Below are 20,662 nucleotides of genomic sequence, written 5' to 3' on the forward strand. Positions count from 1 at the left end.
CTGTGCAGTTAAGGGGCTCAATTTCACTCTGGATGGCCTGCCCTGTACTGTTTTAGTCAATAAATAGGCTAGGCAGATGTTGAAGGCCAATTGATTTTTCAGTACAAGAAATTATTTTAATTTATTCTGCAAAATGGTTCTTAGAAATGTTGCAACAATAAGGCTGTCCTGGTTTTGGACTGTTATATACTCTGCCTGTTGCAATGGTCTATGTGCTACTTTGTACATGTGTGCCTTCTAGTTCTATTAGACATAACTTCCGTTTCAAACTGCACCCAATACTAATTCGTCACCTCTTCCTACAATTGCTTTTTTTTCCTGTTCCTCAGCAGTGGGAAATGCTTGATCTATTTTAGTTCAAAGCAGGTTCCTTAAAATATAAGGGACAAGATGGATATTTGGTAAAAGTCTAAAGAATCAAGTATCAGGGTTTACAAGAGCCGCTTATCAATTAGTAAATAATAGAAAGTATCAGTAACAGTCTGTGTGTTCCTGAGATACGTTCAATGAACAAGTTATTGTGAGAGCAAGGAAAGCCCATGTTTACAGTAGTCAGCTCTTTCACACAAATTGTGTGTTTTCCTACTGTTGCATTGTGGTTACTGCTTCATGCTGCATCACAGTGAGGTGTTACAGAATGGGGAAAATACTTCTGGCATTTTTACAGAATGCTTGTGAAGTAATCGTGCACTAGTTACTGGGACTGGGTCAAGATCATTTTGGTGTGAATTATTTTCCAGAGTCAAACCCTGCAAGATTCATGAGTTGGAGGATAGAGATTCATTAATCCCCTGATTAACAGGGGAATGGAGTGAGCTATCTACTGCTCTAAAAAGCAAGACATATATCCACTGAAATTTTATTTTATTGTGTTTTATTTTGTTTCTTCAACAGGTGCATGAAGTATACAAAATCTACTTGTTTTCTCTCTTCTTGGGGTACCTTTTGCAGTTTGAAAATTCAGCCTTACTAGTGTCGCCATTACTGAGTCTTGTAGCAGCTTTAATGCTTTCTAAATGCCTTCAGGTAACTAGACACTCCTCTAACTCTGGGTGCAGTTTTTATTATTTAAACTGAACTCCAAATGATATGGCATTCTTAAAATTTTTGCAGATGAATATGAAAAAAGGTACATTTATGTCAAGATTGCTGAAAATAATGTACATTTACTTGGTATTTACGATAACAGTGACGCTAAACTTCTTACTAAAGGTAAGATTCCTCTGTAAAAAGTGACTTTAATTGCCAAGATCTAAATGGAAAGTTGCAGATATATGTTACAAAAAGCTTTTGAAGTGTTGCTTATTTTATTGATCTGAGAGTTCATAGCTTAATTCATAGCAAATTGGAGTACTAAAAATTGAGTTACTTTATATCTATATAAAAAGTCTTTAACAACTCAAGCTGCTGTTTTTTGTTGGGATTTTGGTCTTCTGGGTCGAGATTAAAGCATAGCATAGAAATAATCTTTAAATCACACTTTAGCTATTTCAGAAATGTGTTTTTTTGTTATAACTTGGATGGCCTCTACAAACTGGTATGAATATTAAAACAATATTCTTGTGCATGGAGAAGACAGAGTAGCCAGGAACAGGTACGAGTAGTCTCAGGGTGGATATTAATTTTTGATTAAATTCCAACTAGAAGATGGGAACAGAGACCTTCGCTTAGTGTAGGGGTCGGCTAGGAGCTGAGATTACACAATGGGTTTTTAGCCTGCTCTTTTATTTTGATTAGCAACTCCCTCTTGCTGGCTGTAGTCTTCAATATAATTTATTCTGTGTTTCCTCTATGTCTCAAACTCACCCTGGTTGTGTTAATTAACAGAGTCGACTTAAAAATAAATAAGCTAGTGAACCTTAAAAAGGTTGAGAGAATGCTCAGATCTGATTGTTTTCTTGTGCCATTCAGTCTGGCTAGCCTTACTGTATCTCCAGGAAAATAAAACTTAACCTTGAAAAATATGAGTTAAATTACATAGACACTACACAGAACTTTTGGCTGCTCAAATTATTTATTGTGAAGATCACAATCGCTCATAACTTTTGCTAGGCTGTAGTCCTATTGTTTAGTGGAGCCAAAGGCAATGTTCTTTGACTTGCTTGGGGGGAAGTCTGTGTCCTGTTTTCATGATCCTTTTTACACCATTCAGCAGGCTTTAGACAACTTACTGACAGCTTTTCACTTGCCCTCCTGTTGGAATACATGAATGAAATGAAGGGAATGATATTCTCAAGGAAACTCTAAAGACAGATTTATTTAAGTGAAGATTTACAATATTATACCGGTACCTTAATTGGCACATTTAATCCAATTTGTTAGTTTAACTAAATCCTGACTAGTTGATTGTTCCCTGCCATTTTGTAATCTGAGTGAAGTGACTACGTGAAAGCTGCTTCGAGCACTTGATAAGATTTTTCTCTGCTAAATTAATTTTCAGATGTTTGTTCCTCATAAAGAAAATGAGCATTTATTGAAGTTCATTGAAGTAAAACTTGGCTTAAACACAACTAAGTAAGTTTTTAAACTCTTTACATCTTCTAAGATATCCGAACTTCTGAAACTGCTCTAAGTATAAAATTTCAGTGGCTTATGAGACTCTTATAGACAAGTTAGGGAAACAGTTTCTATTTGTTGCCTGGCTTTAAGTTTCAATTAAAAAAAAAAATGCATATACAGAATTTACTTAGGGTTTTGAGGTTTCTGAGGCACCCCAGTATTTTTCATGCCTTCGGGTGAAAGCATTTCATAGACTTTTGTTTTCTTTTGTTGTTGAAGGGCAAAAACTTTCTGTACCCTGTCTAGTGTTTCTAGTAATATTTGAAAGCAAAGACAATAGGGTAAAGGTGGTGGTACTAACTTCTTATAGCCTGGAAAAGAAAGGGCTCTGAAAAGAGTCATGAACTATCGACACTATCTCAAAACAGGGTTGGGCTGTGGGGTTTTATTTTTAGTTTTCTAAGAATAATACCCCCCCAAAAAACCCTGTATGTTTTGGAAGAAATTAGGACGAGGGACAAGTTAAAACTCAGAGGGTATTGTGATTCTAAGAAAAACTGTTTGCATCTGTAAGAGTTAAATGTTGGTCTACAAGAAGAAGACATCATGGCTACAGATTTTCTGGAAAACTTCAAAAGGAGTTTTGATAAAGGACTGAGACACCTCCTGGACCCAAGCCAAGACTTGCAAGTCTGTGCAGGAATTGGGACTCTCTTCTGGGAACTGCATCTCTTACAAAAGTACTTCACAGCCTTTCAGGGGAAGAAGTGGAAAATGACATCACGCGTAATTGAAATTATTGGGGAATTTTTGGAAGACAAGATGCAATGACTGACTAAGATGCATTGTTTAATACACATACATGCTCATTCTTAAGTGTTTTGCAAGAAAAGAAAGGACTGCTTCTGGTCAGGGTTTCAGTTTATTCAGCTACCAGTTGTTATGGACTTGGGTTTTTTTTTTCCCCCTGGGGATTTGCTGCATGTTACTTTCCATGCTGTCAAACTCTGCAGTGAAGCCGATGATTGAGACAAACTGGGTGCCACTACACCTAGAAAGTTGTGTAACTGTGGGTTGGCATTACGGTTTGCAGCACAAGAGCTTCAAGATCTGTCTTTTAAGGCCAGTTTGGACATGCCCAGCTGTTAATCTTTAAACTGATTCTGTCTAATTGAAAGTGGTTCAGTCCTCTAGTTTTCCCTTGGGGGGGAAAGAAGAAAAGAGGGAGGAAAGCGAAACAAAATACGACAAGAGTGCATTCACAGCATCACATACTGCACCAATTCCTGTTGAGAGTACACATTGATAGTGCTTCTTGGCAGAGTAGATAATCTTTCTGCTCATTAATTGAGAAAGAAGAATGATCGAGTGGGTTCAGCTACAGAATTAGAATTTCAGCATTAAGGATTCTATTCTTGGCAGTGCCTCGGGCTTGTTTGTGATCTCAGATGACCACTTTCCCTTCTTCATCTCCCCGTTTGGAATGAGGACAAGCATACCTTCTTGCATCAATATCTCTGAAATCTTAATCCACTGTGACAACAGAGTGCTTTGTGGTCCCCATAATGGAGTTATATGGGCGGTTGGGGTTTTGCGATTTAATAAAAGAATTGTAGTCTGGTCTCTTCAGATCACAGATTCTTTTTTGGAAGATCAGCTTTTGACAGTTACTCTAAAGAGTACTTGCAAAGCTGTTTCAAATGATAACAAGATAACTTTTCAAAGTTGGAATTTCAAATAGTTTCCTATGATGTGAATAGGTTAAACTGTGATTGGTTGTGTATTGGGTTTTTTTCTCATCTGTGGGGTATTGTTATTGTGTTTAATGGGATGTTTTTGCCTTACTAGGAATTTTACAATGAATTGGCTCCTTTGTCAAGAATCTCTTCAGGCACCCTCCCAAGACTTTTTTTTGCGACTAACACAGTCATCACTATTGCCTTTCTATGTTTTAGTATTAATTATCTGCCTTTTTTCTGTAACTCAGGTCATTTTTAGCAGAATTTGGTAAGTAACTTATTTATACTGAAAAATAAGTTGAAAATAAGAGGTTCATGGATGTATAAGTGAATGGTCATCATGTTTGTTGCTCCAAAGTTTGTTGCACCATTGAGCTTGCCAGGGTGTGAGCACCAGTGGAAAGGCCTGCCAGAGGCTCGTAAAGAAAGTCCTTTAGTGACGAGCTTCTTGAGCATCCCTCCAGTCAAAACAGGGAGTTGTAATTTCTTTGTTTTCCATAGGTGCAATTCCTGCAGAGCTCTGGCTAATGTTTTGTGATGTTTACATCGCTTCCCATTGCAAGGGAGAAAGATGGTGCGTGTGTTTTCCCCTTCCAACAGAAAAGTTACCTGACTGTTGCTAGAGGATCTGTTTCTCTGGGGGTTTTTTTGTTTGTTTTTTTTGTCCCCAAGTTTACATACTGTGAAGGATGAGATGGGTAGAATTGAGGAGATGGGTAGAATTGAGAGGATCTCGACTTTCTAATGCTTCACTTTTGGGGTTTTTTTTAAACTTGTGTTTACTCTTGTAAGGTCCATCAGCCTCTGCTGCTTAGAACAGAGCTTAAGTAAAACTAACTCAATTATTTTTAGTTTCACAGTGATTCACAGTTCCCTTGAGAGAAAGGTAGTGGAGCTGTCTGTTTACAGACTAAGAATAGCAAGACTGTAGATCCTAGTGTAACTTGTCTTGAAAACTCCATGGCTGGGAAATTATCTCTTCATGGTAGAAGATGAATGGCGTAACTGCTCAGGTATTAGGGCAAATTTCTCACTTGCCTGCAGCAAAAATCAATAGATTTTTTTCAAGGACTAAGACTTCTAATAGATAAAGATTATACTGCTATAAATGAAAACGTTTGTCAGGTTGGATGTGTGATAGTATATTCAAAACAATGAAACAAACTCTTCTGATTTTTTTGCTAGTGTTGAAATAGCTGTTTAATACTTTGTAATGAGCAGTGACTCCGTATGTCCACCAGCTTTTTAAAGAGAAGCTTAAAATAAATCATCTTCCCCTCTTTTTTTGGGGGGGGTTGGTTGTTTTGTTTGGTGATTTTTGATTTTGAAGCAGTGAATAATCTCAAATATTTTCCCATTTGTTGTGAGGAAGCTTATTACAAAATTGTAACCTGAAATCACATCACGGTAGAATAAAATGTTATCTATTGTGTGCCTTGCTATCTTATTTGTAGAAAATCATTTGTTGTAAGATTTTGCTTATTTTTTTTCTTATAAATTCCAGTAATATATTATAAATATGTGACTAAAAACTGGTTTTGTTATCTTACTTTGTGATAAAATGGTATACGCATTCCATACACAATTACCGTCCTACAGATTGAATAATTCTTCACCAAGCTAATGATAAAAAGAAACTTAGTTAGAATGCATGTACGGCCTGCTTCATCTAAATGTTTGTGGAGTGTGCATGCTCTTAAATTGGACTGTCTCTTGTTGCTGAATTACCTTAAAATAGGATTTACAGTCATAGGCAGTGATCCTATTGTATTAATTCACAGCCATTGCTCCAGAGAAGTTACAGTCTAAAACAAGGGACAGTGGATACTGATAGATCATTGATGAAGCACAGAAAATAAATAAGCAGTGCAACAATATTGTATGGTAGGATAAAGAATGATCTCAGTGTACTGCTGACTTAACAGTCTTAAAAGTGTTTTTATTGGCACCTTTGCCTGAGATAATGTCTGAATTAAGTGATGTCTCATTTTCTCCAACTGCAGTGGTGAACCACTGAAAGAGACAGTTAAACTTGAGGATGGTCGAATTGGAGAGAGGCCAGAAATAGTTTATCATGTAATTCACACAATTTTACTTGGTTGTCTAGCGATGTGTTTGGAAGGGTAAGTCTGATTTTGATGTATTTCTTTTGAAAGCAACAGGGAGTTCCTAACTGGATGCGATACACCATTCACCCCTTTGAAATTCACCCCTTTTCAGAAATGTATTTGACATATAGCAATACTAATTAGTAGGGGAGATAGCAAAGATAATTTTGGCTATAAATTGGATACCTGTATATGGTGAATTGTTCTCGGTCTCTTTAACATGTTTTCCAAGCTTTGATGCAGCCAAAATCCGAGACATTAATTGAAGCAAATTTTAATCACTTTAAGTGCAGAACTGCTCTGTAATTCTTTTAATATTGTATTCCAGCAACATCTTGTGTGGTATTTTGATGAACAGTGCATGTTATGGAATATTGGGATGTGGAAGATTTCTTATCCATCTTTATTTGTCTAGGCTAGCATGAAGTATACCTTTGCTTGACATGCTAAAGCAGTAGCAAAGCTCTTTTCAAAGGTATTGTGTTAGTCTTTAAAGCTACAGAAGCTAATGTTGGCAAGATGATGTTCTAATTTTGGCTCTCAGCTAAATCAGCTTGAAGGTGGTAGACTTGTGTTTGTATTATGTTCATTGTCCTAAAATCTGAATAGTCAAAAATTCTTAAACTGAGCAGACTGTTGTTTACCATGTAGTTGTCTTGTCTATCCTTAAGAGGCAGACAATATCAGCAAATAGTAAATTGTTTATTAAATATTTTCCTTTCCTTTCTTCAGGAACTTCCTTATAGTACAGTGTCTGTACAGCTTTGCTGAATAGCTGCTTTTTATCCTTGCTTGGCTAGAAAACCGCAACAGCCAAGTGACTTTACTAGTCTCTTTGTTTTTCTTTCATCCTCCCCTGAACTCTGTGAAGGATTTTGTCATCTTTGACCTTGGATCTTGCTCCTACATCTTGCAGCAGATAATCAGGTGCCTGCTCTTCTGCTAGAGATTTCCTTGGTTTACCCTTCAGTGCCATCAAATTTGATTTCAGATTGCTTGAACATCCAGACTGTGTTTAACATACAAAAAAAATCTGAATGTTTTTATAAATAGCTTGAATGCAGAGGCATGTGCAGAGTCCCAACTAAGTTACTGCAATGTTTTTCAGAATGAAATATCTATGGACACCTTATGTTTGCATGCTTGCTGCATTTGGTGTGTGCTCTCCCGAACTTTGGATGACACTTTTCAAGTGGCTTCGACTGAAAGCTGTGCACCCGATATTGCTGGTGAGTTGCTATTGCCAATGTCTTGGGAATTACAGCTAGCTAGCATCTAACTTTTCAAACAACAATGACCTAGGACCTATAGAAGAATCCATTAAAAGAACATGTAGTCCTGTGTGCAGTGGATCTCATAGTCTGCTTTTTCTGTGTCTTTCATTCCTAAGATCACGCTTTCACATGTTCTCTGGTTCCTGGTGATAAAGCTGTGTTCACAGTACAGCCTTTCCTCCAAAGAAGGAGACCTGTCTTCATCTCTCTCTCTTTCGCTCATCTGTTTAATGTCTTTTAACAAATCTTTGAGACCTCAAGCCCTCTGTTGTATTTAGTTGAGACTGGCCAAGAAGGTCAAGTGCTCTGTAGGAGGAGTGCAGGAGAAAAAGCACAGGCATGCAGGCAAGCATCGATATAAGCCTTGTTTCACTAGGAAATGAGGCTAAAAATGTGGTAGTTAGGTGCATTTAATTGGTTAAAGCTGCTTCATAAGAAATGTTATGTGGAATTACTTTGTGTAAGATTAGTTCATATGTGACAATTATAGAGAAGTGTTGTGATTGAAGATGAGCTTGTGCTACAGTGCAAACAACTCCCCCACTTCCAACACTAGCTTTATTCTTAATATGCTGAGAGTTGCTTTGTGCAATTTTTGGCAGCTTTTTGCATTTGTTTTACTAGTAAAATAAGGATAGCGTATTACTTACCTTAATTTTGAGAGGCTTAATAATAAATATTTTATACTTCAACAGAGAGTCACTATGTGACTTACGAAAATGCCATACACTGTTACATCAGAAACATTGACAGTGTTCTTCCAATTAAGGAGTAGTAATATGTTCACATACACGGTAAACGCATTCCTTTATATACCTCATGTTTTCTTCTGTATAGACCTGCTTTATTACTATTAACACAGTAGATGTGTTAATAGCTTATTATCAAGAGAATGCATTGTGTGCACTCCTTACCAAAAGTTTCCAGTACCACACGAGCTATTTTCTGTTTTTCACAAAGGAAAAATTGCTTCAGCTAGACTGATGGTGTGCTGAAAAATGGGTTTCTGGGTTTTGCATATCAATATTGTTCATCTGAACAAAAGTATCAGCAAGGTCAGAGGTTTGAAATGCTTGTTTCATACCTCTTTTCCTTTCTTGAGTTATCTCATTTTAATTTGTGTGTGAGAGGTGTTTACTTTTCTTCTGTTCCTTACATCATGTGCACACTGCATCATTCTTATTTGAGCAGTAACTAACCATCCATAATATTGCTGGTAAAATTATCATGTGTCAAGTAAGTTCTTCTGTGCTGAATTAGACAAATCCTTGTTTGCAGAGGGGTTTTTTGCCTGGTAGAAAAACATGAAGTTTCGCTTACTGTCACTCCAAGGTTTCAGGCGTAAATGTAGCCTACTGTATGAGCAGAATCAACAGGTAGTCCAAGGCTGAAGAATGGAGAACGGTCCATAATCCATTTCTTCTAACATGTATTTTCTAGGCTCTTATTCTGAGTATGGCAGTTCCCACAATAATTGGATTCAGCTTGTGGAAAGAGGTAACAAAAGTACCTTTGTGGTTTTTGTTTTGTATGTCGGCACAATATGAGTCAAAATGATGAGCACATATAATGAAACATACTTGGTGAAATCAAATATATATGATGAAATAAAAGCTGTCATCCCCTGAAAATGTGTTTTGGTTTGGTTTGTTTTTTTTAAACAAAACTGTTGACATTTTTCAGTATGAGGTATTTGACAATTTAATTTGTTAACAATTGCTTATTGTAACTAAGAAGCGTTTAAATTCAAATGACTTTATTATATTCAGCTATTATGCTTTGGATATATAAACTGACTCAACAAAGGAAATATTGCCAAATAAAAACTCAGGATATTAAAAACTGTGTTGCCCCAATCTTGGTTTTAGTGAGCGGGAGTGAGGTTAGATGGAAGTAAAATTGTGGGAGGCCATACACAAAGAGCCTGTTTGAAAAGTTTCCATCAAATTATAATAGAGTTAAATCCTTCGTGCAGAGCAGTGTGTAGAGGTTATGTATATACTACAATATAGGGAAGAAAAGCTACAGGTGTTTCCATGTTTAAAATAAGTAGTTAGTTCTTTATTGCAAGTCACAGACAGACTGGGAGGAAGAGTGTTTGGTAATTATTTTTTAAACTTCCGCAAGTGCAAAAACTTGGGAAATATCCTATAAGGTGTAACCCCCTACTATAATGACATAGCTTCAAAATAGTTTTATAAGAATTCAAATAATTATTTAAAAAAAAAAAACACCAAACTTTAAATATAGAAGCCAGTCTTGACCAATGGTATTTTAACAGATTTCGTAACATCTATCTTATAATAGAAATTTTGGTTGTGATGTAATCTGACTCTTTACACGTTTCTGCCAGAGCAATAGATACTATTCTGAAAAAAAGCTACAGTTGGTCAAAAGAGTTATGAAATATATTACAATAGAGGAAACTAGGTTAATTGACCAAAGAATTCTTTTTCAGAATATTTTTTAATAAAAGCAGTGTTGGGGTTTGGACTCTAGAGGGCTTCATCCATTGCAGATCCAGCTTTTGCTTTTAGGCAGGGGTGAACAGTTTGCTCTCCAGGTGCATAACTCATCCCTGAGCTTGGAAACTTTGACTAATAGTAATGGGACAGTGCAAATGCCTTGAGGCTCTTCACTTGTTACCGTGGCTATAAATGGCTGAGTGTACAGCTCAACATCTTTCTCCTTTGCTGCCTTCTGGCTCGGTCTGGCACAGTCCCTCATCTAACCAGATTCTTCTGAGGGCTCTGGTTGATAAGTGAGGCTGGTTCTCCTTAGGGTGGCAGTAGCAGTTCCTCTCTCTGTCCGTCTGTTGTTCTGGGGACTGCTCAGGTATATGTATAACAGCACTGCCACAGCTTTCAGCCCAGATGCAAACACATGGCAGCTGTTCTTGTGTTGCCTTAACATGTCTGGTTGTAGAGTGCTATCACTTGGCAGCTGAATTGTCCAGGTAGTGGGGGTGGAAACTACTCAAATTGAAAGCAGGCTCCCATTTCCAGCTGTCTGTCCGCTATGGCTGTCCCAAAGTAAGTTGTCCCTTTAGTCTGGCATAACCTGTAAACTTTATCTTTTTCAGAGCTAAATAGTAGCTTTCACTTACTATTTACAACAGCATGCTCCAGTCCCTCAGGGCTGGCCAGCTTCTGCCCATGCCTTCTTCAGATAAATGCTCAAAATAGCTCCCAAAATGTTTTTCAAGAGCATAAGCTGAGATATCCTACTTCATAGATACAGTGTGCTTTCCTTCACTGCAGTAATTGAAGTAAAAGTCAGAGGAAAGTCCCGGGCAGATTACCCACATAATGTTCTTCTAGGAAATTTCTTCTTTCCTGCTTGCATAGCACCTTTCCATCAAGTCACAACAGTCCAACCCCCTGCTACCACCACCTCCATTCAAGCAAGTTTACCATAAGAGATTTGTCCTGATTCAGTGCCCTTATTTATATGGATTTGCATATGAAAACCTGAACTATGCTTTTGGTGCATTTAAGGCCATTTGAAGTTGATGCATGTTGTTGCCACGTAGTTTCTTGGGGTTTTTTTAGTTTGTTTTTTTTTTTTTATTATGAGTTTTCTAGTAAAATAGGATTAGAGATGAGAACTTGTTTTTAACATACTTATTTTGGAGGTCTCCTGCTGTCAGATAAGCATAAACAGTGTGTTTTGCAAAATATTCAAACAAAAATACCAATCAGGAGGGAAAACTCAGGTGAAACCCATTTCTGTTGTGTTATTTAAGGCCTGAATATAATGAGATGCTCTATAGATTCTTTTTTTTAGCTGTAAGTAACCAAAAATATGTTCCCATCAGTTCTTCCCTAGGATAATGACAGAGCTTTCAGAACTACAAGAATTCTATGATCCTGATACAGTAGAACTCATGACATGGATAAAGTAAGTATGAAGTCCTACATTTCTATTTTAATTCTTTATGTCAGAGTGTTTTTATCTCAGCATTTTGTGGAGCTACTTCTTAATCTGAGTTTTCCCTTGCTAAGTCATTACATGATATAGAGGGAGATGGGAGGAGAAATGTGTACTTTAAGTTTGGTATTACTCCCATGGAAAGAAGCAGGAATTTATCACTGATTATAAAAGAAGATGATCCTGAAACATGCAAGCAAATCATGCCTAATATAATTTCTAGACCTAATTTCCAAATAAAGGGGGATATCTTAGTACTTGATTCTTCACACACAAACTTTTCAGTAGATTGGAGGATTCATGTTTATTGTAATTCCATGGGGGATAGAAGCACTGAAATTTTTGTTTGCATGAGCCAGTAAAATGAAATGCCTGAATGTAAGGATATAGAGACTTTAGTCAAGAAGCGCGCAGTGTAATGTGTATGATTCAAACTTCCCCTTTGACCAGAAGGCTGGAAAGGTTCTTATCTGCCTGTCTAGGCAGGGCATAGCAAATACTGAGCTATGTTATATAGTTCACACTGAGCCATGTACATAGCTAACATGGAGTCTAGTTATTTTCACAGATCTGTTTTTCTTCCCACCAAAAGTTTCAGAACTGGATTCTGGCCTCATTCAATCTAACTTTGAATGATGTCATTAGGAACTACATGTCTCTGACAGTTAGATCCCATGTGTTCAGATAACTTACTTACCTTTTAAATGGTTTTGTGGTTTTGTTTTGTTTTTTTTTTTAGAAGAATATTTTCTGTATTTATGTAGTCTTTAATGTCAACCTGTTCGTCTTCAGAAAAGACAAGGCTGGTAATTAGGATGTTCCAGCCAATTTCTTCTTTCTGTTAATAGTAGTGTATGTTGTTTGTCACTGCTATAGCTCTTCAAAGCAGCAAGTGGAATAATGCCAAGTACCTAATGGCTTTTACATTAGTCTACATATATTACACTTCAAGTACATAATTAATCATGGTGAATTGCACTGAGATTCACTCAGCTGAGAGCAATTTGATGACCCTTATTTGTAGCAGCTGTTCATATTTTTAATGAAAATAAGGATTTTTTTTTTTTCTTAAGTATATACTTAGCTATCAATATTGAAATTTTAATTGAATGTCATTATTGTAGTATATTTTCTTAGAATTTTCTGTCTAATAAAATTAATTTTATTTTGGATTTTCTCTGCAGGAAAAGTTGCCCAAAGTCTGTAATGAAGTGTGACAATGACTGTTTTCTTTCACTAATGCAGGAATACAAATAGTCAAAAGATGAAACCAAACCCAGAAACATAATTACTGTAGACGCTATTCTGTATCATGACACTATTTACTTGTAGCTGATTAAAAACATGGTCCTAGAGATCAAATGAAAATAATCACAAATCTTTCCCTTACAAGATAACATCATGTTGTTTCTCCTTCTACTTACCCTCCCTCCCAAGCTCGTTTTGTCACAAGTCTGCAACCATTCAGAAAAGCAATAGTTTGATCCATTCCGGAACCACTCGTATGGTGCTCTGTGGATTGCAGGGAGGGGAGGAGAACGGCCATCAGCCCTTGCCTCAGCAGGGGACCTTCCTTGCAAACACCATATTGCTGCAGGTCTGAGCTTTTCCTGGCAAGCAAACTACTGCTGCCTTAACACCAGTTGTAATTAGACCCCCAATATCTTCATGCACTCCAATTCATACCGTAGCACCTTAAAAGATTCACATGGTGTTTAAAGTTAAAAACATTGTTTTGGGAAATGCATCCTGTACTCAGACATGTATGTTGATGTTGCTTTTGCAGACGACAGGCTCCTGTGGCTGCTGTGTTTGCAGGCAGCCCGCAGTTAATGGGTGTGATTAAGCTTTGTACCGGATGGATGGTGTCGAGCTTGCCTTTATATAATGATGATGATCTTCTAAAAAGAAATGAAAATGTGAGTATCCAATTCCATAAATGTGTGTGTACTATCAGTGATTTATACACTGTTCCATCAGGTAAGACTGAAGTGCCTGATTGAGATGTGCGGGAGTACTGTAAATGTTAATGCTCCAGAGAAGATGACCTTGTAACGTTCCTTATGACACACAGGTTTGTATTTGCTCTTCTGTGACTCCCAGGCCACCAGGCAGTGCAAATTATTTGTTTGGTGTCACTCTCGCTGCATGCGAGTGGCATTCCAAATACCACCTCGACCCCCCCCAAGCATTTAATTTATCACTGATTTTTGCATTGCATGAACATGTTTTCTTGATTTATAGATTTATCAGATCTATTCAAAGAGGTCGGCAGAGGATATTTATAAAATACTCACATCTTACAAAGCCAATTTTCTGGTTATTGAAGATTCAATTTGCAATGAAGTCGGACCTGTAAGAGGATGTAGAGTTAAAGATCTATTGGATGTTGCTAATGGTCATGTAAGTAACAGTAAGAAAAAAATAATGTTTGAATGCATAAATAATTTGTTTTAAAAGATACCTTCTTATAACGTTGATCTTGTTTTTCTGATTGTAATTGACATGGAGGCAAAGACTCACAAATTGTAAAAGTGATCAATTAAGTTTTGGGTTGTCTGTTTTTTATACACCTGTAACCTTACCCCATCCTATTCTTTAACTGCTCCCTCCTAATACATTAGTATCTAGCTGTGCTGCTTTTCTGCCAATCATTAAATACCATTTAACTGCGCGAATGTTTAAGACTGTAACACCTGAAGAGGTTATTACAAAAGGAGTAAAGCCCTGCCTCGGAGGGCATTCTTTACAAGCTTTAAAGATGAAATTTTAAAGTGGATAAACTCAGTTCTTCTAAAGCTCTGTCTGGGATGAGGACTAGCCTGCATTCAATTCAGTACAGCCTGTTTGGTCCTGATGAGGTTACAAGTCTATTCAGTTCAGTCTTGCAGGTAGGTTAGCAGCCCAGTAGGTAGTTTAAGCCACGATGGGTGGAAAGATTGATTGAATAAACTGTAGAGTTATGAAGACACCCATGAATGCTACTTCAGTCATGCTGTGTCTGTTCTGAATGCAGATAGTGCTGTTCTTGCTGCTGAAGCAGGGAATGGGATGGGGTTTATAAAGTGATCTCATTACCATTTGTTCACCTGCTTCCTGGGAATCCAGCAAAAGTGGCCCTAAACTCACTTAGGGTTTGGTTGCTTATTCTCAGGTCAACAGGAGAGAGGGACTCAACAGTTACTTGTAAGCAATCACAGGTTAGCTTCATTTAGTTGGTTTCCTGACTAAGAAAAAGAACTTAAGCGTGTTTGACATTATGGCCTATTGTGTATTAACTATACCAAATTAATCCTTGGTTTGAATGCTTTTTTTATTTACTTTTTTTTAATAGGGAGGATACATGTTTCTTGTGTATCATCTTATATTCCATTCTTGGGGGAAAATCCAAGCTGTTCACCTGTGTTAGCTATTTTATAAGCTCAGTTTTCGATGATAAGCATTTCAAAAGAACTTGTAATGCAAGCATTTCGTTTCTGTAGTTGCTTTCATTTGTGGGAATAATTATAGGGGTGATCTGTTTTTAGGGGATCACTCTTTAATTTCCCCAGGAAGCTACAACTGGTGTCAGTTTCACTTGTAGATTTCCTGGCCAGTTTATCCGTGGAGGATACTGTCTCTGTTTTTTCTATTAACTTCCTTAATGTTGCTGCAATCTGTTCTTTGCCTTGCTGCTAAAATCATGTATGACATGATTATTCCATGTTGTAACCAACATACTATACCATAACAGAGTGTGTGTGTATGAATAACCTCCATCACTGATAGTCAGCACGTGTTATCTCTCAGTTTCTTCTCAGATCTGTTTTTGCATGAGTAAGTTCCCATTCCCTCTGCACACTTAGGATGTCAGCTGGAATAATTAACCACAATTTCAAGATTCCATTCCTTCATGTCCCTGCATCTCTCATCCCTGTGCTTCCTGCACGCTTCTCTCTCACACATAATCCTGATCTCATCCTAACTTCAGCAGCACCGTTTTACTGTCAGGTTTTTAAGTTTTTGTTTGATTCATGTATCAGAATTAATTTCTTCCTCCTTTAATTCCTAACAAGCAGTTATTCAGCAGTTCATCCTAAGGAATACTTCCCGGTACTTTTCAGAGCGGCTGTTGCTTGTGATGATAATTTTAATCAAAGGGGGGGAAAAAAAAATCAAAAGGCAGTGTCCAGTGCAGAGAGCCTGTCTGTGATAAATGCCACACAGCACTGTCAGTACACAAAAACAGTCATTTACGATTTTTGTGTAATTAGGATTGTCAAAGTGACAAGGGTTATCCTATTTATAGTAGAGAGATAAAGAAGGGGAAAAGAAGGTTCATGATGAGAGTTTTGGTTAAAATCTGTTCTGCTGAGTGTCTGTAATCTAAATCTGTAGCAAAACGACTGGTATATACATTTAAATGTAGACAACTTGAGTGTTCAGTATTTTTGGAAAAAGATTGGTTGGCTGGTAGTGAACATCACTTATGCTGCCTGTCTGTAGCTGAGTCTGTACTGGGTTGGATGCTAAAAATTGTAGTTGTAGGAAAAAATAATTGGAACAGCCAACAGGAATAAAGTATTTTTTTCAGAAGGTTGATATAGTTTGTTCCTGAAAGTTGATATAGCGTGTTGTCTCAGGAAGCTTTGAAACAAAGCTCTCAGTTTGCTTGCTAACAAAAATTGTCTTAAGTCGTGTTGAAAGATGATCGAGACTTCCCAAACTAGTGGAAGCTAGTGCATATGTACTTGGAGACTGAAGCATTTATTTAGTCCCAAAGTGAGTGAGACAGTGGACAGGCAGTTACGCTGTTGGCAGGTCTATGGATCTCCTTTCCAAACTGCTGTGTTTAAGAAGTGTTACTTCTAACTTAGACTATGTCCTGTAGTCCTAGTGCGCTACCTTGTTTCTGACACTGGCTGGGAGCATGTGATTATTGATAGGGCAAGACAGCAGGCTGTTGCTAAAGGGCTGTAGCTCAGGTGAAGAACCTTTTGTGTTTGGTACCCACCAATAGATTTTTCTCCACAAATTGGTCCTACCACCTTTTCTTAAATCCATGTAAACTTGTACCATCAGAAGAAGTAGCGAAGGGATTTCTTCAAGGATATCAGATAGCAGATGCTAAAAAGCATAAGTAATTTGCTTCCAAGTCGATTGGTTGGAATTTATACTGCGATACATGTGTGTGTCTTCAGTCTTTATTAGGTATGTCAAACTCACTTGGCCTGGAAAAGGTAATTAAGAATTTCCTTCCCTGCATAGGTGGTATGCTGTGTGCAGGTCAGGTGTGAAGTACTGGGTAAACGAGACATGTGGATAATTCTCACTGCCATCGTTCTTTATTGTATGAATAAAGTACACTGGTTTTAATATCTGCTATCCTGACAAAGGTATTAATTCACAAAAGCTATTTTAGATGGTTAAACAAATTATAGGGGAATATGTTTTCAGCTTATTGGAGTTGTACAGTATAGAAATTAAATGTCTACCATAAATGAAATTTACAGAATGCAGAAGTAACTTAAAGGTACAGAATTACATTGTGTAACCACTTATCTTCGGCATTTTAATTAGATCTTCTTTTCTGACAGGTGGTTTGTGAGGAAGGCGACAGTTATGCCTACTCAAAATATGGACGATTTTGTCATGAAATCAAAATGAACTATTCTCCATATGTGAATTATTTTACTCGAGTATACTGGAACAGATCCTACTTTGTATATAGAATCAACACTGTGATATCCTTCCAGTCATGAAAAAGCTTACAAGCTTCTTTCTGAGGATTGATTGTGAATGAAATTCAGTTGGAAAAGTTCCTTTTGATCAAGGAAGTTATTTTTGCAGATACATGTGCGCACGTGCAGTGTATTGACATTTTTATTTTACCAAACTGGAATTCCTTGAACTACAGATCAACGGACACAGATACCATTCTTGAAGGAAACGGGAAAAATTGTCAATTTTAAGTCTCTACAGAGTGCGACAGTCTTCCACGTTTTTGCATTTTTCTTCCCATTATGAATCATCTTGATCTTCATGTAAATGAGATTTCTAACCTTAGTGTTGGAGAACTGATGTGGGTAGACTTCAGTAAATGCAGAAAAATGAATTAAAGAGCTCATTTAAGTCATATAGCTTGTATTTCCTAGCAAGAATGCAATTAGTACCCCGAGTCTATTCAAGTAAGTGTTTGGGTTTTTTGGTTTTCTGTTGTTTTAATTCTTCCTGTCTTCCACTATAAACACTACTATGTTTATCAAACACACATTCATACATCTTATATGTAGCTGTAGTGTTTGTATAAGTCAATTAAGGAAGATTTTATTTAAACCACACTTTCATAGATTATGGCACTGATCTCTACATTGTTGGAGACATGTTGGTGGAAGTGCTTGGACTTAGACCTAGCAGTAGGAGTTGACAAGGTCAGATCTTCAGTTTGGAAAGAACTTGTCGTCAGGATTTTTCCGTGCGTAAATGTCTCTGTTTGTATGCATATGTGTGTCTTAGCAGCCATCAGAAAGGGCCAGTATACAACAGTACACTGTATATTTCTTTTTAGACAAGTGTCGCAGAGCAACTAGGTTTGCTGCTGAGACTTCTGCACTTCTGTTTCACCCCCTCTGTGTGCGTGCTGGTATATATGTGTGTGCCTGGGGAGGGATGGGTGATACTCATTTCATTCAACTTATTATGTGATAGTTATATTAAGATAGTGCCATAACTGTAATTTAAAGTGCTATAATCGCCACCATTAATAATGGTACAGTTGTTCATAGCTATTTTTATATCAATTATGCAACTACACTGAGATCTTTGAGAAAGTACTCTGCAATCTTCCCTCTAAAATTAGTCTTCCTTATGTGACCCCCGTTGCCTCTACAACTGTTTTTCTTAACAAATTGTCTGTTCTTACTTCCTGTTTATTGCTGGCTGATAAACTTTCAAGATGCTTTAATTCCAACTCTGGGCCTAATCCTGGTGTTGTGAATGGGAAGTCCAATAAAAGGTAACTTTGCTTACGTAGGTGTAACTAGACAAAAAGCCAGGATGCAAGTTTTGGAAGAAGTTATTCACCCATTAGGAGTTACCTGCAGTTATGGGTCCTTGTACCACCTGGCCCAGAGCCCAGTCTATCAGGTGTGTGGGAATGATTCTTTGGAGCCCAGATTCTTTAGTGAAGGATCTGGCATAATAGGATGAACCTGCAACTGAAAAATCTGCAAACCATTCTGCAAATGAAAGCTGCAAAACGATCCTTACTGCGCTTGTTGATAAAATGCAAATTCAGAGATTTTAACTCTGAAATTATTGGGAACTGCAGCATGTTGGTGTATAGCGGGATTCCTATCTGCTCTATGCAGATACATTTGCTTACTTTACCCTGACAGGTAGCGCTGAGCCTTCTAAAAACCTATTATCACTACTGGAGTGATTTAAAAGAAAAAAGCTGTCTTGTTGTAAAAGTCAACATGTCTGTAATCTATTTTTTTACTTTCAGTTATATTTTTAGGCCTATGAGTCTCGACAAGATGTTAAATTATCCATTTTATTTTAAATCAACGTTCAGATAAATACATTGAATATACTGGATGCGATCACTGAGAGAAACATTTACCAGTATAACTGAGTTACAAATTAAAAGCAAATATCCTTTCTGGGGATACAGTTGTTGTGCTGAGGATAACGTGTATGGGTGTCTCCGGTCAAATGCGGTCTGTGTTGATTTGCTTGTGCACAAGTGTGTGTGTTTCACTGCACTGGACTCTTTCAGACTTCAGTTTCTCTATAACAACAAAAGCGAGTGTGTTAACTTGAGCTATGACAGGCCTGCAGGAACCTTCTCTGTACATGCTAGTATGGATGTAATACTTGGAAAGAAGTTTAGAGTTCCTTTATTAACAATTTAAGTTTGTTTGAGTCGCTGTCAAGGAATTACATCTCTTGTGCATCGGTCATTTACTCGCCTGAAGTGAATCATTCACGAATACCATCTCATCACAGCAATAAGGCATTCCAGGTAGCAAACTTCAGGATTGCAACTGCACTTGGGTGGATGAAGTCGCATCTCTTACGGCTTCATGCCTTAGACTGCCATGCCAAGATGCAGTATTTAACTGTCCTTGACTACCTGTTGTGTTTTACCGCCATGCTGTATGTATGTGTTACCACGTAGAACGTAGTTTGAATACATACATGTAGAGCACACATGTTAAAAACACAAACGAGGCCATCCATACACCTAAAGAAAGCTATATTGTCGCACGTTGGCCTTCATCATGTTTGGTTAAACATGTGTAAACTTCATTGGAACTGTGACATAGTTGTCGTTGTTAGTTTTGTCATAGTTTTTAAGATGTATTCTTGATACTTCAATTGATTCTGCTTTAGGAGAATCATTTAAGATTTTTACCTTGCTTTTTATATTAGAGAAAATCGTATTGCAGCACCATTGGCACAGCAGCCTTAAGTAGCAGGAGCCTCTTTGTGGGAGAAAAATTGCTCTTGTTCCAGTAAAAAAGCATTGTTTTTAAAATGAGTGACTGAAAGAGTCGTATCTTACAAAGCAAATTATAAGCTTGAATTTCTTACCCACCTATGGATTAGCAAAAATATTATTGTCTATTCTAATCTGCACCTTCTGTGAGAAAGAAACAGTAAGTTTCGTGATACCCCTCAGAAGGGCAACAATAGGGCGTGATTACATCGTACTTGTACATGCAATCCTAGCTTGGTTTTCAACCAGGTCACAGGTTTAACTCCCTGAAAGAGCTGGGGGAATGTTTGGCAAAATTTTGATCTGTTTTGCTGTAGATGTTGCAATTCGGTTGAAACATGTGCCTTGCAAGTTTTTATTAAACAAACAAAAAACTCAACTGGTGTTTATTTTTGTGAAGACTTTTTTTTTTTTTTTTTAATTCTTGTCCCTCTGATTTATAGAGCTTCTGTTGTGTCTTAATAGCCCAGCCTCTGAGGATGCGTGTGTGGGCAGTGGTAGGTGTGCCAGCCACCTGATCAACGGCAGTTCACCAGGAAGAATGAGAGCTTGCATAGCAATTTGTATTGCTATTTTGCTGGTTTATTCCCTCCTTCAGGTTTCCAACTTCTGCTTGATCTTAGTAAAGGC

At 37.4% G+C, this 20,662-nt stretch overlaps 1 protein-coding gene across 5 annotated transcripts in view; it reads left to right on the forward strand.

Annotated features, from left to right (window-relative positions):
• DPY19L4 (dpy-19 like 4) overlaps positions 1-20,346 on the forward strand; it is a 32,611-nt gene extending 12,265 nt beyond the window's left edge. For 2 of the 5 annotated variants that reach the window (XM_009638346.2, XM_035893866.1), the window contains 11 exons: positions 895-1,026; positions 1,114-1,212; positions 2,441-2,514; positions 4,348-4,506; positions 6,242-6,361; positions 7,455-7,575; positions 9,061-9,117; positions 11,438-11,520; positions 13,337-13,469; positions 13,795-13,953; positions 17,127-20,346. In XM_009638346.2, the coding sequence (XP_009636641.2) occupies positions 895-1,026; positions 1,114-1,212; positions 2,441-2,514; positions 4,348-4,506; positions 6,242-6,361; positions 7,455-7,575; positions 9,061-9,117; positions 11,438-11,520; positions 13,337-13,469; positions 13,795-13,953; positions 17,127-17,291 (1,302 nt within the window). In that variant the 3' untranslated portion in view covers positions 17,292-20,346. The remainder of the gene's footprint in view (positions 1-894; positions 1,027-1,113; positions 1,213-2,440; positions 2,515-4,347; positions 4,507-6,241; positions 6,362-7,454; positions 7,576-9,060; positions 9,118-11,437; positions 11,521-13,336; positions 13,470-13,794; positions 13,954-17,126) is intronic. The other 3 variants (XM_035893864.1, XM_035893863.1, XM_035893865.1) reach the window with 2 other exon arrangements.
• Positions 20,347-20,662: the final 316 nt, after the last annotated feature.

This window comes from Egretta garzetta, unplaced genomic scaffold (genome assembly GCF_000687185.1).
Source record: "Egretta garzetta isolate BGI_Z169 unplaced genomic scaffold, ASM68718v1 scaffold154, whole genome shotgun sequence".
In the NCBI taxonomy this organism is placed as follows: Eukaryota; Metazoa; Chordata; class Aves; order Pelecaniformes; family Ardeidae; genus Egretta; species Egretta garzetta.